This window comes from Festucalex cinctus, chromosome 16 (assembly GCF_051991245.1).
Source record: "Festucalex cinctus isolate MCC-2025b chromosome 16, RoL_Fcin_1.0, whole genome shotgun sequence".
Lineage (NCBI taxonomy): Eukaryota > Metazoa > Chordata > Actinopteri > Syngnathiformes > Syngnathidae > Festucalex > Festucalex cinctus.
In genome coordinates, this window is record NC_135426.1 from 1,367,785 (window position 1) to 1,384,733 (window position 16,949).

The 16,949-nt window shown below is 43.8% G+C and overlaps 1 protein-coding gene and 1 long non-coding RNA gene across 2 annotated transcripts in view; one reads left to right on the forward strand and one right to left on the reverse strand.

The window, feature by feature from the left end:
• Nucleotides 1–1,557: 1,557 nt before the first annotated feature.
• LOC144004208 (uncharacterized) lies at nucleotides 1,558–6,005 on the reverse strand. The gene is made up of 3 exons (XR_013279236.1): nucleotides 4,325–6,005; nucleotides 3,776–3,829; nucleotides 1,558–2,903 (listed from the first exon to the last, which is right to left on the reverse strand). It is a non-coding gene; the product is annotated as an uncharacterized LOC144004208 (long non-coding RNA).
• Nucleotides 6,006–8,195: 2,190 nt separating this feature from the next.
• The window catches only part of magi2a (membrane associated guanylate kinase, WW and PDZ domain containing 2a), a 550,070-nt gene continuing 541,316 nt past the window's right edge, over nucleotides 8,196–16,949 (forward strand). Inside the window, 5 exon segments of the mRNA XM_077498878.1 lie at nucleotides 8,196–8,305; nucleotides 8,383–8,522; nucleotides 8,566–8,768; nucleotides 9,840–9,876; nucleotides 10,129–10,245. Coding sequence (XP_077355004.1) covers nucleotides 8,196–8,305; nucleotides 8,383–8,522; nucleotides 8,566–8,768; nucleotides 9,840–9,876; nucleotides 10,129–10,245 — 607 coding nt within the window.

Below are 16,949 nucleotides of genomic sequence, written 5' to 3' on the forward strand. Positions count from 1 at the left end.
GGTGCCGGTTTTGACACTGGCGGCGAGGACGCACTTGTCGAAGCGATAGTCACTTGGGAGGTCATTCAGTCCGTGCAAGAAAGAGAGAGCGTCTCCTTAAACGCTAGACTGGATAGATTCAGTTTTGAGTTTGTCACGGAATAAAATGTTAATGATGGGTCACGACTGCTACTACTGGTTCCAAAAGACCTGACATGTAGGACATTTCATTGAAGACTATCAAGAAACTAGAAAAATCTCTGTGGAAATTTTGGATGTGACTGCTGACTCTTGCAAGATGAACAGTTTGCCAAATCCTGTTGAAATCAAGTCACTTCCTGATGAAATCAGGTCAAGTCAAATCAAGTCAACTTTATTTATATATGGCGCTTTCAAAAAGCCTGAGCTGTCACAAAGCGCTTTACAGAAAGACAACACTAACATAACAAAAAGATTAACAGCAATACATTATAATTAGGGCTGTCAAAGTTAAAGCGTTAATAGATTAATTAATCACAAAAAATGTCGCATTAATCACGTATTAACGCAGATTAATCGCACAATTTTTTTTTTTTTACCGCGCTTGAGCCTTGAACGTAACCGCGGATAGTTACATTGAAGGCTGCTCAGGTCAGTGATTAGGTCAATGCACGGCATTTCCTACGCCTGTTCCAAAATGAGCGGGGTGACTCCAGTTGGTGTGCTCGGTGGTAAATTTCACTTTAAAAAACACCCCGACGGGACTTTAGATAAAACAAAAGTAATTTGCGTTTAATTAATTAATAATCGCTGAATTGCAACCAATTGATATGATGCTGTTACGTTTTGAGCAATACACGCATGCATGCAAATGCGTACATGCATTTAATCATTGTTTGCAAATGACGTTCAGATAATAAAATGCGTTAATGTCAAAATATTACGGTATTTTGTATTTTTTATATTACGCGAATATGCGAAGTAATTTAGCTGATTAATCGTGATTAATCAATAATTAAAAAGTGTGATTTATCAGATTAAAAATTTTAATCGTTTGACAGCACTAATTATAATACAATCACAACAAATCAACATTCTTCCATTCCTACTACATACGCTTTGATGTTTGAAGCAGTTCTAGATGAAAGAGGACAGAGTCTCCTTTCAGCAGTTGACCAGAGACGTGATCACAACATGCATGACATCACACACGTCTGCTACAAGCTAAGTTTGCAGTTCTGGGTCACTTCCTGTTGAAATCAGGTCACTTCCTGTTGATTTTAGGCCATTATCGGGTCACTTTAGGCGCTTTCACACCAAAAAGCCCAGGAACTTTGAGTTCATGGTAGGGTCAGTTCCGGGTCCGAAGAACGGCCCACGAGTTTGCGTTCACACGGCATGAAAGCAGGCAGGGTAGTTTATTCAAATGAGACTGATGACGTATGTCAGGGGAGGAAAAAAAACAGCACTACCCCGCCTGTCCAGCAAGTGGCGGGTACCGGTAAAACTGAATGACAAACAACCAGTGTGACGTTGAAAAACGCGACCTTTGACCCTCCATCGCCATTTGTTATGATACAAGGCATATCGTCTTTTCGTTTTCCTTGTCATGTTGTACAGAGTTGTGTTTGCAGCAATTAGAACTTCACGGGAAAGGTTGATGAGAACCATTGGGACCCGCCGTATTACCACATCAAGATGAGAAATGGGCAGGACTTGCTCACTTGGAAAGACAGTCAAACCTGCAAGCACGAAGACGTGCACTGGTAAGGTTTAAACACAATTATACGAAATTTATTTCACATCGGAATTAAGCTGTAACATGTAACGGAGCTCCCCTTGCAAGGTGGAGAACACGAAAAAAAAAATGAAGTTACAGAGTGTATTAGTGCCTTAAACACAACGTATGACTGGCGCGTTCAGTTGCACGTCTACTTGCGTGTGTCCCCGCGCGTCGGTCGTTTGTGGATATTTTGTCGTACTTTCTGCCATGAAAAGGGCAATCGCTGGAAACTGGTGTTTCCTGCCTAGTTCTCGTGCAATTCACGGCAAAATAGGGCTTGATGGCGAGTTGCTGTTCACGCTACATGTACGCTGCGTATTTCATAATACCGTTGGACCTGGATGTATTGTTAGTCTGTCCGCATGTTTTTTTTTTTCTTTTTTTTTCTGTTAAACACATGATTGACCGATCCAAAGTGTTGAAATGGCTTGCTTTCTTTGACGATGCACGAATGTTAGAACAAAGGTGCCGGGATTTTGGGAAAAGTGCTGATTTTGGAAGTGTCAGATTGCCACCTCAAGCCAGTGGTTTATCATAGGGCCATAAATTGGTGCATATTCCGCTATTTTAAGGTATTCTGTCATGTAAATCACAAGGCTGTTGCACAAAAGTAATTAATGTAGATATTAACATTTATTAATTTGTTGTGTTTCTGTTTCAGATTTGCCACTTCTACCAATCTGGGTGTGTTCCGCGCAGGGAGTGGAAGAACATCAGAACCTCTGAATGGTGGGACGCTGTAATTATGTTTGCATTACTGTTTGTCAAAAATAAAAACATTAAAAAGAATTCATTGAGCATAAGTTTTTATTCGTGTGGAAAAAAAAACAGAACCACAAAAGTGATATGAAAACAAAAGCATTTATTACTTATGCATTTGGCTTATTTGTGTCCACAAGTCTGTTTTGGACTGCCAGGAAGCCCATTTGGAACTCTCCGTTGTGCCTTTGTTCAACCAGCTCATGTGCCACGTGTTGATCTTCCTTGCGCTCCTCGCTTCTGAGGTCAACTTCCTCCTTGTGCTGCTCGCGTCTGAGTTCAAGGTCCTCCTTGTGCAACTGCATTTCTTCTAAGAACATTGCACTCGTGGACTCCCCCTTCTTTTCATCAAATTTGTGCAGGTATTCCAAAAATAGGTGGTCTCGGTCCCGTGTCCGCTAACCTATAGGGATGTAAATGTACAATGAGTGACAGTAAATACTTTTGATGAGCTTCCAGTTACATGACTTTGAACTTATTGGAACTTGACAAAGGGGCAGGAAACTCTGTTCGAGTGGCGCAGTTTCTGCTTGTGGACGGACCATCCTCGCTTGTACCTTCCTAACGCATCGACTTAAACGGTTTCAACAGATTCGTGCAATGAGTAAGAGTACAGTACAATGATTTAGGTAGGGGTAAAACACGGCACTCACGTTAATGTACTTTCATTTTTCATAGTTACAGAACAGAATATGCCACACTACATTGCCAAATATGGCGGCATGCACTTGAAGCTTTTTTAGGCAATACACACTAGTAAAATTGCAGGAATGTAACTTTTTTTTCCCCCCTTTCTCAATGCACCATTATGAGTGAAATGAAAATTGTATATGTGAGTATGAGGATTTATTATTGTGTATGCCTATGAATTTCATGTACATACGTTAATGACAAATGCACGCATGTGTTAAGGTGCAATTGTTTACACAAGCAGGATTACACATTTTCTTTTAGTACATTCCAGTAAAAGAAAATGTGTAGTAAATTAATACATTCCAGTAATGTACTTTTTTTTTTTTTTTTTAATGAAATGAGTAGGACTAGACAAGTTTTTAACTGCTTTCTACTCCTTTGAACATGTAAACTATTATGAATGATTGCAATAAGTTTCTTCTTTCTTTTAAAATGTTAACTGCTACTCATTTGTTTATAATGTCCAATAAACAAACAAAAACACTGCCTTATTCAACGAAGCAAAATTAATTGTGAGTGGGGTGTTGCTTTAAAAGTTTTAAATGAAGCTTTTGAAGTTATATAAAATGAAATGAAACATACCAGGACTGTTCAGGGAGGCATCATAACGTAAAGGAGAGCACAGAGAAGGTCCAGCTGTAAGTCACAGTACATAACATTATTTTTCAGTTTCCCTAGAACTGTTTAGGAGTTGTTTTTTTTGTTTTTTTTATGAGTTGTTAGATGATGAGGCTAACAAGTTAAAACGTTTTAGTTACGTTGAATGCAGAGCTTTGTATTAAGGAAAAAACAAACAAAAAAAAACGAAGTGGTTGTTTTGCTTTTAACAGTGAATAGTATGCCTCGCTTCCACACGTCCTTTTCACGAAGCTTTTCAATTTCGTCACTGAAAGCAGGGCTATTTCGGCGTTAGCTGCCTACAATACTTTTCGTTTACTAGGTTAATTGATTTAGGAATGATTTCACATTACATGGGCTCGGAGTTGCCCTGGATGCGTGACTTTGCCAAGCTTAAGCTAACATGCTACGCTAACAGTTTAATGCTAGCGCGGAGTAAAAGCCACGTTGCGACCAAGCATCGACCTAAATAAATTTATATACAAAGATGTGCATGAGGCAATTCTGTCTTACCTTCGTGTGTTAGCAAGGCTGTTGGCAATGAATCCTCGCACACTGCCGTGTCCTTGCACATTGCTTCCAGCATGGTGATTGCAGAGTCCTCCTTTGTACTATTGGTGGTACACCCCATCCGGTGGCCGAGAATGTCGTCCAGTCTTTCAAACATTTATTAATTTTGCGGTCATTTCCACTGTGGTTGTTGTGGTCCTTGAGTTTCCTTTAGTCCTGTTGGAGTTTCTTTAGTTTTTCCCTCACCTGCTTTTGTGTGTGTAATGTTAACTCTGCTAGCTTCGCGGTTATTATCGTTTCTTGTTGGACTTTCGAAGTGCCGTTGGGTCTCCTCGTCCCATGTTTGCTCAGGAGAGCCTGTACTTCCTCGTCCGTCCACCTCTCGGTTTTTTAATCCTTCCATTGCCGAAATGTTTGAAGAAAAAGTCGTAGCGCCCGATAGAGTATAGTAAAGACGAAATGGCGGCTTTACCGCGGGAAAAAAAAAATCATCTAACCAAAACGACACACCTCCTCACCCAGTCAACCAATCATAACACACTAGACAACACGCCCCCACCTTGTGTAGTTCAGGGTACACCCAAATACCCTCCTCAGGCCTAGGAACTTAGGTAGTACCGTTTCGACCCCCCCAGACCCGGAACTGGTTTTGTGTGTGAACGCAAACTTTGGACAAACTCCCCCGGAACATAGGGAAGTTCCTTCATAAGTTCCTGCGGTGTGAAAGCGCCTTTTGTGTTGAAATCAGAGCACTTCCTGTTCATTTTAGGCCACTTCCGGGTCACTTCCTGTTGAAATCAGCTCAGTGCCGGGTCACTTCCTGTTGAAATCAGGTCACTTCTTGCTGAAATCAGGTCAATTCCTAGGTGCTTGATTTGCGGATTGGTTCATTCTGCTGTCTGTTTGCTCAGGCTTGCCCTGCCCGCCTCAGAAATGCACATGACGGCGACAGAAAATGGCCGTTTCAAACTTAAAAAGACAGATTTTTCTGGCAAATACTCACTGTGATTGACCTGTTCTTGTCGATTTCTCTCGGCATATATTCCTGTGCAAAAGTGTTTGGCTATGCTAAGCCGTAATTCCTTTCCATCGTCACATAACAACAGCGCGAGCACTACATCGGGGACGCTTCCTTCCGTATTGGCGGCGTTGAGCTCAGCAGACTGCAGAGCTGCTGAGCTTTGGCTGGATGAGTTCAATTAAAAAAAGGGCCCCAAGCAAGACAATAATGAGAAGTGAGCGTTGCGACATCATCACCGCAACATTTGCAAAGGATCTTTGGCTACCTTGAAGCCTTGTTTTGATGCATCGCTCACTCACTCCAGTGACATAGCCAAGTTCCTTCCACAAGCAAATTGCTGCCATTGGACTCCATTGAACGAAAGGGAGGGAGTATATGCCAAGCATCTTTTGCTGTGAGGACCACCCGGGGCGGGAGGCATCGGCAGCTTCTTTATACCAACTTCGTCTTCACCGTGACAGGAATATTATCGTCGCCATGGCAACCGCACTGCAACGTGTCCCGTGCTCGCCCTTCATCATATCTGCCTGCGACTTTTACTCACTCGCCGCCTCCTCAGACGGCGGCAGAGAGGCACTTTGGCAGCGGGAGGTGGATCCTCCACACGATAAGTGAGTGGAATTTTACCGCTGAGTGACCCTCGGGTGACAATTCACTCTTATTTCTATCTTAAAGTATTAAATTAACCACGTACCGCAGTTTAACGCTCATAAATCAGAATAGATTGAAAGTTAGCAGCAGAACATTTTTCTCTAAACTGTGTGAAATGAGCCAACGCGATATGGGGAATCGAAGTCATCCTGCAAATTTGCCTTCTTAAACGGCATCTGAGGTGAGTGGGTGACAAAACCTCAACTCCACCACTAGAGCAGTTTTACACAAAATATGTGTGACGGGGGCCGAATAAACGACTTACCAAGAACTTTTGTGTAAAGCTATAAAATCCTGAAAAGAGTGATCTCATCAAGCTTGTTCTTTGTGAAAGGGGCCAACACGTGAGTGGGTAAAGTCAACCTACAAATGAGCTGTCTTGGATGTCCCCTCTCTTATTCTGCAGTTTTGCAGAAACTGAAAAAGAGGAGGAAGAAACCTGGCAATACAGGTCACAGTTTGTTGGCTTGTTTCGGACTATGTGAGTAAGCCAGGTGGAAACTGCAAATAATAACACAAAAAGAACTGAGCCCAAGATCAAACCCAAGACCGTCTCGTTCAGAGTCGGAAATGCTAAACTCCAGACAAATGGCGCCTTGTTAAAAAAAAACAGTCTCGAACTGTCCGCTCTTCAGCCACTTATGGCATGCAAATGAGCTGAATAAAAAAAGTATCCTGGTTTTGAGGATTGTTTCTTGTCCAATTATCCAAACAAGCAAAAGGGGAGATGCAACAGAAGAATGTCAGCTTGAGAAATCAGATGACAAAGACTTAGCAAAGCCTTGACCACAATCAATTATATTGATACAGAAGACGTTTGGGTGTCAATGCGGTTTGAAGTGATTTGGCCGAGTGTCAATGATACGCTTCAGCTTTTAGGAAGCGAGCCAAGCTGAAAGGCAGTGGCCATTGAGGTCTTCCTCCATCCTCTGAGTCCTGGCCTTTAGCTTCCTTCTGAATTCCGAAGCCTTGATCAAGTACCTGGAGACCCGACTTAAGGTCTCCAGTTTGTCCTTGGTGGAGATCAGATGTGCATGCGACCTGCAAGTCAAGTACTCGGGCTTAGAACCTCGGATGTGTTCCATCTTTGGATATCTGAGCTGATTTCCGTCTGCATCCATGCTGTGGCGCTGTTCAAAGAATAGCGAGCACCTGGTGGCCCACAGGTTCACGGCCACCTTTCGACTTGAATGCAAAGATGAAAGTTGCCTGCTTTTTATCTTCAAGGGTCAAGTGAAGTTCAGGCCTACAATTCTGCAAATCCCACTCCTACACAGTGTCAACAGCCAGAGCCAATAGAGACCACGCTACCAGGAAGTTGAAACTTCCTGGTTATTTTGCAGTCCATCTGACTTTGTAACCGTCCTAACTAGTCAGCTGCACCTTTTATTCCCTCCCGAGGCGCCAGCTGCTCGCTTGTTTTTCAACTCCCGAGCAGGCTGTTTTCATTCCAAATCTGCCGCCCCGAGGCGGGACATGGACGGCGGCACCTGCCGAGCGAGCGTAGAAAAGGGTGTACGCTGTTCTGCTGTGGAGCACTACGGTTTTCATCCTTCTACCTGAAAGCGCCTGGTGTGGCAGCCCTTGGCTCTTTGCATGCGAGGGATGTTTCATCATCTGCAAGTTATGCGCTGTTTGCACAAGGAAAAGAATCACAGATTTTTGGAATTGCCTCCTGGTTTTCCAAAGCAAAAAATCAGACAAAAGGCCTTAAATACTTCACAAAAGCAAACAACTGTGATTATTTCATTTTTCCAAAGGTCTTTGAGCCATGAAAGTGATCCAATAAATAAAACGAGCTCTGGTGAAGCCGTATAATAGACAGAAATGAGACTGCACACAAACTTAGCTTCATGGCTGGCTGGCACGACAGCTGTCCTTTTTTAACAAGACACAAAATACATCCAGTCTTCCAGTCTTGAGACGATACGGTGCTGCACGGCTCCCACAGGGTGAGTGAGAAGCAATAGTTTTACAGCATTTCCCAGACTGTGGATTGGTCAAGATTTGTTCAAGCTGTATTCAACACTTCGAATTGGTTAATAATGCGTAAAAATAACAGCGAGGGGACAGGCCAAGTTGTGAATAAAGGTGAAATAGACCATATTTGGACAAACAAGATTTCTGCCAACAGTGACGCTATATTTATTCTTTGCTCTGTAAAAAGCCATGAAAAACAACAATCTGTGATCTTGCGAGGTCATGAACAATGAACCTCCATATGGAGGGGGAACACTCACAGGAATTGGATTGGATAAAAATCTGAACTCCGCCTCCTTTGGCTTGGAAGACTTTCTGAGTGCATATTGGCAGTGGGTTGAAGTCAGGACGTTAAGCTGCCAACGTGACAGGCAATAGAAAGTGTTGCAGTATGCTGACTGGCGGACAGGGGGAGCTTCTGCATCTGGGATCTTGGAGAAGACAATTCTCCCAGCGTGATCGTCTCGCGCCACCGGAGCATCAGCAGCAGTCGCTCTCCCTCATTTCCTCTCCTCGCTGCTTCCCCTTCGCTCCTTTCTGCGCTCTCCCGTTTGAGCTCCTTTTTGTGGACTGCACACACGTGCAGGGTGAGGTGATGTGAAGTGGGGGGCGGGGGGGGGGGGGGGGTGGTGGTTGTCAGCATTTGGCTGGTCGCGGCTCGGTTGCAGCGAGCAGAGATTGAGTCGGGCGACCGGTGAATCCCAGCAGGAGAGATCCGCCGTCGCGTTCTCACCAGTGGAGATAAACTCACGACGGGAAACCTGTGGCGAGAAGGACGCTGACCACCGAAGAGAGGTGCCGTCTAAGTGTGTCGTGTTAACGTGTGTGTTATTTTCCACATGCAGATCGGTCGCCTGGCTCGTCTTTCTCATGCAAATGCAAATTGGCCGTTGATGTGCCGTTCGGCGCCTTTGACCGAGGCGTAGATGCACTCTTTTAATTCAGAGTCTCGTTCATTAGAATGCCGCAAATGAGTTCGGCTCTGATGGATGAGTGCATGTGTGTGCAGTGTGGCAATTAATACCTCGTCGATATGCCTGCAAACTTCCAAACTGGGTTACCTTCAATCATGAATTCGGTGGCACTTTCTGTCGGAAGGGCTTTCTTTGCTAGTCAACGTGGATGTTTTGGCGTCGCAGTGTAGAAGAAGATGGGGCTGAATGCTATCTGAAGGTTGGACTTGTTTGCTTGGAGACTTGCCTTGCGGAATCCCTGAAGTCACGTCAATCACGCTGCCCTCCCTCCCTCCCGCCTTCCGTCATTTTAAATGCGATTATACGGATGCGTGGCAGAGAAGATGGATTCTGTATTTGTCAGGGGAACCCAAGAGGGGTCAAGTTGATGCTTGTTTTAGCTCACTACTCCCCCCTACCCCTCCCTCCATGCCTCCCCTATCTTCTTCCTCTCGGTCCCCCTTGGGATTTGCCCCGACCGTCCATCTCTCTAATCCTCTACCTCCATTCCTCTGTCGCCCGCCCCCTTCACTTTATTTTTTCCTGCATGTTGAGCCAGCGAGATGAACGGGTTCCTTATGAAAATTCATTCACAGAACTTGTGGAGGGAATGCAATCGGCGTGTGATTTATATGCCGACATTCTGCTGCACATGCTCCGATTAACACCTCTGCCAATCCAACAGATGCCAGATCGCCAGGCATTGGGGAACTATCGGGCGCTCTACATTTCTTTGTGAGATGTAATGAATTGAAATCAATATTTTGGTGTTCTTTTCTGCAAAACCAACATCAGAGGCGCAGCAGTGCTTTTCACACGTTACTCAACGAAACAGACGAATAGTTAGACAGCGACAATTGCTTTCAGCACAACAGACCTGGAGAACTCGGCTTTCGTTTATTCCCTTTCACAGAGGCCCCATCCTTCGTTGGATTGCAGAAAGTTTACAGGTGAACTTGAACCCTTGTTCCCTGTCGTTCCATTTCACACAATAGAGTCACCCTTGGCGAACATTGCAGGACTACTATGGTATTTCTTTTTGTCCCACGTTCTCCAAGCCCTTTTGACTTGACTCATTCAGTGGCAGCCCAGTAAAAATGGATATTTGACGCTTATAGAGGTCATTGGCAGTGAATGAGTTTCACTTTCAGCCCCTTGATTGATTTACCGGCAAGGTGTCTAATACTACGTTGTTTATCTAGGGGGCGTGATCGACAAGGACCTGTGCCACTACCTCAACCTGCGCTTCCAGAAAGGCTCGGTAGACCACGAGCTGCAGCAGATCATCCGGGACAACCTCTACTTCCGCACCATTCCTTGTGAGTCCGTGTCCTTTTTTATGCTTGTCGGTTTCTGGTTTTGCTTCCCTGAAGAACCACAAGAGGTCCAGAGTTGCGCTGCGTTCGTTATGTTATGTTGGTTTACTTGGCCAACACTTTTACAACATGTTCTTTAAGGTCAACTGTGCATTATTTACACTCGTTCAAGCTCTTTTTAAGGTCCTTTTCAGTGTATCTCATCCAACAAAGTCCAAAGATTTGAGCTTGGGGTAGATACCTGAAATAGTGTCTGCTGATCTGCACCTTTATTTGCCATCCGGTTTGAAGTGGTGGATGTAATCGATTAGCCGCCGAAGGGTGGATTTGGACATGAGGCCTAACTCTTGAATTCAAGCGTCTGTCTCACTAATTTGCCGCATTAGCTGCACCGCAAGAGCTGACAGTTTAGTGGTGGAAATGAAAGGTTTGGATGGAGGGTCTCTGGGTCTCCTGTGCCGGTGTAGACTTTATTAGACTACCTTAGTCATTTCTATTCTAATATGTATATTCTTCTTATATTCTCATTATATTTTTAAGGGGCTTTGATAGTTGGGACTTATCTGCATATACAGCCAGAGAGCCGTGTCATTAAGCCCAGCTCCCTGGTGGTTCGCGTTCCCTCGTGTCACCCCTAATGGAGCAACTCCTTCTCTTTAAGTCCGGGAAGCGAGGCCCTTTTTTGCAAGCATGATTTGTTTGTGAGGCAAGCGTAATTTCTCCTGAACTGGTAGATGGAGGCAAGGGCGAAGAGTAAGGAGCAAGAACAAATTGGCGGACAAATACAGGGAGAGCAAGACAATAAGTAAATGGGCTGCATGAAGAAAGGGTGGTTAAACAGCGCTGTTATGAGTCGTCCACAAAGGGGCTTGGCGCCGCAAGCTAAAGGATGGAGGGAAATGAGGCTTTTTGCGTCGAGCTAGCAAATTGGTGCCAATTGCTCGATGCAATGTGGAACATCATGTTCAACTTGAATGGCGAATGGGAGTAGTTGACCGCAAAATGGATGGATGGCTTGGTTGATAATATTAAAGATGAGAGGTACATTTGGAATAAAATTTTGACCCAAATACACTTCAAATGGTGCTTGTGGGTCAGAGTGATGAAAGTCATTGGTCATTTTCTCTCCTCAACATGTTCAATATCCTGTTATGTGCATCTGTGTTCTTGTGGCTCAGTTTTTCCCCGGCCAGGGTCTTGTACTAAACATCAAATAAACATATAGAGGCCTGTTTAGGTAGTCAAGAAACAACTATGAAGTAACTGACTCATATGAACTTGGGCAATATATTGTGATGGTCAGGGAAACTTCATCTGATATGCCCCGTATCGATTTGATTCTGGCTGCTTGAAGGCTGTAGAAGTCTTCTGTCATCCAAACAACACGCATCAGATAAATCGGTATCTCAGATGCTTTGTTGTCTCTCTTTGTCTAATCAGAACAGCTCTGGGGGAAATGAAAAGCGGATTCAAAAAAAGGGGATTTTAGGTTTAGCCCCCACTCCTTCCCTTTCCTTTGCGTGTTGCCTGTATTTTTGCTATTGGAGATTAATAACATGCAACAAAGCTGGGAAATCATATCTATTGCCAAGCGTGGGGCTTACTCCAGAAAGCGGTCCAAATGTTTGCTATAGGCAAAATGGTCTGTCAGCAACATTTTCTATCTTTCTGGAGCTACTTGACTTCTTGGATTTGCGATGAAAAGATAACATTAGACCATGCTTATCTCTAAACTGTTCATGGATGCCTGTTGATGAGATGTGTGAGATAAACCTCGAGGCTTGAAAGAGAATAAAAAGATCTGAAGCGCTCATCGCAGCAATTTGAACATAAGGCGTTGACTGGAAAGTAGAGACATTTTTAGGGGGGTAGCGGGAGTTTGCTGACAGGTAAGAGAGTCGCCGCTTCACATACTAATGGAACAACTTGGACTGAGTGAGTGCCTGGGAAAGGGGGGTGGGAAAGGGCCAGCGCTTTAGACAAATTGCCTGTTTGAAATCCAAGGTCAGAGCGTTAATAGCCCGAGCCGTTGTGAAATCGGGCCTATTGTCTGCCAATCCACGTAGATTTGATGTAAGCGATGGACAGCGGCAGGGGGTGGAATTCGGAGGTGCGGATTGAACACGATCAAAAGTGACGTCAAGCAGTTGAAGTGAATTTGCGTCTGACTCACAACACGCATTGACGATTGCATACCATTTATAAAAATGATTTCAAACACTCTTCCATCTGCTGCAGCAAACAAATAAGTGAAAGCTTGAATGTCAAATGAATCTCTCAAGGTATTATTAGCCTGCTCTTCTCCTTTCCATCTTGTTTCCTTCTTTTGTCTTCTTGGCACAAGCAAATTAGCACAATAATATGTGACCTTTTTAGCTCTGCAGCCACTTAGCGTTGCATGCGAACGGTTGAATAATAATGCTGACGATCAAAGGGTCAGGAGCAGGTGAGTGGAATGGGCCAGTTGTTGGATGTCATAGAAAATGGACATTGTTGTGCACTTAGTGATCCATTTGGAAGGGTGAGCGCGGTGTTGATTGGAAGCTGCAACGTCATTGTCGGCAGGGCCAGAGCAGTTTTATTGCAGGGTTAGACTGATAAGGAATTGAGGTTAAACGGTTTGGGTGTTAAGAGATAAAGGTTAGGGATTTCCTGCTTCTTCTATTACGGATTCCTCCAAGTTTCTAAACCGAGGCTCACCAATTCCGGTCCTCGAGGTCTGCAGGTTTTAGATGTTTCCTCCCACTAGCACTCCTGATTCATATAATCATTTTAAATCAGTCGAGATTAGATTAGATTAGATTAGATTAGATTAGATTAGATTAGATTAGATTAGATTAAATTAGCCGTGCTGATAACGATCCAAATCTCTAGTATCTGTTGGTAGGCAGAAGCATCTAAAAGCTGCAGGACTCCGGACCTCGAGGACAGGAATTGGTAAAGCCTGTTCTAAACTGTCCCCCGGAAAGTCTTGATCATGAATTAGGGCTGTCCCGTGGAAACCCTTATTGGATAATTAAGCAATTGAGAGGTACGTCCCAAGACTTTTATCCATCTAGTCTTATGGGTTAGAATGTGAGTTAATGGAGGGTTTGATTCTCTCTGGGAGTTTGTTTTGATTGCTGGGGTAACCGTTTGTGCAGCGCTGAGGCTGTTTCCTAATGAGATGGAGCGTATGTTCCATCTGTCCACACGCACGTTATTGGTTTGATCATCGTTGAGTCTTGCGGTGGAAAGTGAGAAACACACGCTTTGCCTTTTCGCGGCGTCCTCCCACAGTCTGTCTCTTTGGCGAGAAACAGAATCCGACTGCAACAGTTTCTTTTTCTGTTTTTGCCTACCCCCCTCTTTGTTTGTTTTTTGATAGCCAGATGTCTAATAAAGTAATTAGTGAGGTAATAAACATACTAACAGCCAATTCCCCCATTGCCCCTTCATATAGCAATCCTACAACCCCAACTGCCAAAGTTGTAGGTATGCCTGAGTGATATTTATGGGGACAACAAAGGGTTATTGGGATCACAAAGACACCTTGAATCAAAAGCTCAATTTCTGTCATGCATTTAATCTGTCCCCTTTCTCTTCCCTCGCTCATTGGAGGCATGGCGCTGGTTTCCATGGCAACCCTTTCCTCTCCCCGCCTGCGTCAAAGGCTCGGCTGCTAAAACTCACGTCTTTCATTTTTTTCTTCCCCCCGCATACTCCTCCATGTTCGACGCCCCCCTCTTACTTAAATTTCCGTCCGGGGGTTTCGCTCTTTCAAACCCGAAATGGGTGGAGCAGAAAGTAATTAAGGGCATCATCCCTGTAAACACTAAACATCGAGTTTGGTTGCTGACCTTTGAGAAATTAGCGTCCATTTGTCTGCCATCGTCAACAGCTTTGGTAAAGGCAGCGAAAGGATGTATTTGGTTCGGATCCCACCAATCCCAAAAGACGATAGCCGTCAGTCAGCAGTCGGCCCTCTTTCAAGACGCACTGCAGTCAATCTGTAACTGAAGGAAAACACAATTTCGTAATGTCATTTCATTTAGAAAAAGGCTTGCGTGACAACTGAACTGACGGTCCACGTGCGTTTCCAGCCTACCCGAGCATTAATTACACCGCTACATTATTTAGCCGCTTACTCGAATGGATCCTAATGGAGCTTGGTGCCTCTGTGACGCTTTTCCTTCCTGTGTCGTGCAACAGAAAGACACTCAAGTGGATTTTCCAACAATGCATCTATTACGAAGTAATGTCGAAAAAAGCTCAGCTCCTTGATGTTAAAGACTGTTTTTAAAAAGGAGCTTTGTGTAGTCACTAATGCACTCCGGTCACTTTGAAGTGGCTCGTGGTCCATTTCTATCAAGAGATGTCTACTGTTATTGCTGCCATCTTTTGTAGTTATCTGCCGTTGAGCTTGGACTTTGTATATCTCCACTGCTGCTGAAACCTCATCCTCTCATTACCATTTTCTACGGAGCCCCTCTGGTGTCAGGGTCTGAATTTTTATTTGTTTTTTGCTAATGGGTACCCACAGTTTAGTAAACTGTACCCACAGTTTAACAATCTGTACCCACAGTTTAGTAAACTGTACCCACAGTTTAACAATCTGTACCCACAGTTTAACTATCTGTACCCACAGTTTACTAATCTGTACCCACAGTTTAGTAAACTGTACCCGCAGTTTAACAATCTGTACCCACAGTTTAGCAAACTGTACCCACAGTTTAGCAAACTGTACCCACAGTTTAACAATCTGTACCCACAGTTTAGTAAACTGTACCCACTGTTTAGTAAACTGTACCCACAGTTTAAAAATCTGTACCCACAGTTTAGTAAACTGAACCCACAGTTTAACAATCTGTACCCACAGTTTACTAATCTGTACCCACAGTTTAGTAAACCGTACCCACGGCTTACTAAACCGTACCCACGGTTTAGCTCTTCTGTGGCGTTATGTAATACGCATGCGCACGCAACGTTCGAGTGGTTGCTTGACAGCAGTATTAGCAGCGAACGGCTGCCTCTTTTCACCTTAAACTGTAGACTTATGGAATCAGTTGATGTGTAATGTTGCGCTTGTGCCACTGTGAGGCGCTCGAACACTTTTCTTCTTTCTTTCTTTTACTTCCGTGTTAAGCAAAAAAAAATAAAAAATCAGACCCTGACACCAGAGGGGCTCTGTAATTTTCCCATTTGGTGGCCTTATCTTTGGACGAGTAAGTGGAACTGCCACCCTATGTAACAAATTGTCCCCAAATATCTTTACAATAGCCTTTTTGTTTGACCATTTGTGACTCAAACACCTTCTACTTAGCAGATTAACATCTTAGCTGTTCACAATGGGTACTCCTGCAACCCTCTAGCCCAGGGTTCACCAATTCCAGTCCTCAAGGTCTGGAATTGGTGTGCAGGTTTGAGATGTTTCTGCCCACAAGCACACCTGAAGCGGAAACATCTCAAACCTGCAGGACTCTGGACCTCGAGGACCGGACTTGGTGAACCCTGCTCTAGCCAATAGTTTTCAGACTGGTTTTGGGTTCGAAATTCTCGCCCTTCTGGATTGGCTGGCAACCAGTTCAGTGTGACCCCACCTACTGCCCGAAGCCAACTGGGACGCAGCAGTTCAGCGGATGGATAGATGGATGGATGGATTGATTGATTGATTGATTGATTGATTGATTGATTGATTGATTCACTCACACGGCGTACTATCACAACAGTCACAAGTTGACTGCTGAGCACACCAAATTGCCTGCAGCACAGATAGGCCAAGCAATGTCGTATACATGCAACCAATGAAAAAAGTGGGGCGTATCATGGAAACAAAACATTTGAGTTGGATGTGTGTCTTCACCAATGACAAAACCCCTGAGACTAACTTGCTGAACCCAGGTTAAGAACCACTAGTTTAGAGGTGCTGGTGACTATAGAGGTTGGTGTGTAGAGCTAGGGATTGGGGTACGTTTAGGATTGTGCATAGCTCAGTGGGTCGGTGTATCCTGAAGGATCAGTTTCAGACGAGGAGTTCAAAAAACCTACCCTTGAACACCCTACATGATTTGGTACCCTAGGCGAAAATGTACATGGTAGCCCACCCCCAATCCCATACAAAAAAAACACACACAAAAAATTATAGATATATTTAATAGCACACCACACAATAAATACCAAATTCAACAAACAAATAAAAATAAGAAAAATAACAGAAGTACAATGCAATGCAACTTTTTATTGCAATTTTTGCAAAATGACAGTATTTAAAACCTCAAAATGTTTTCACTATGTACATTAATAATTGTGTAAGATACAAAAAATAGTAAATGTATCAATATACAAACTTTGATATATCGTAAAACTTTGGCAATAAGGTGATTCACAGATAATGTGAATAGTATGCAAAAAAAACTTTACTAAATAACTTAGGAACATAACGGCAAATACTTAAAATAGTGCACGCCGGGACCTCCTTGCAGCAAAGGCATCAATTGGTGCGTCAAAGGATAGCTGCCTGGATACTTCTTGATTGATGCTGATAAGTGCCAGTCTAGTTAGCCGTTCTTGTGACATGGTAGACCTTAAATAGTTTTTTATTAGCTTAAGCTTGGAAAAGCATCTCTCAGCTGATGCTACAGTCACTGATATGGTAGCGGCCACTCTGAGTGCTACCCACATGTTGGGATAGATTTCTCTAAGTTTTTTCTCCTCTAGAAAAACTAAAA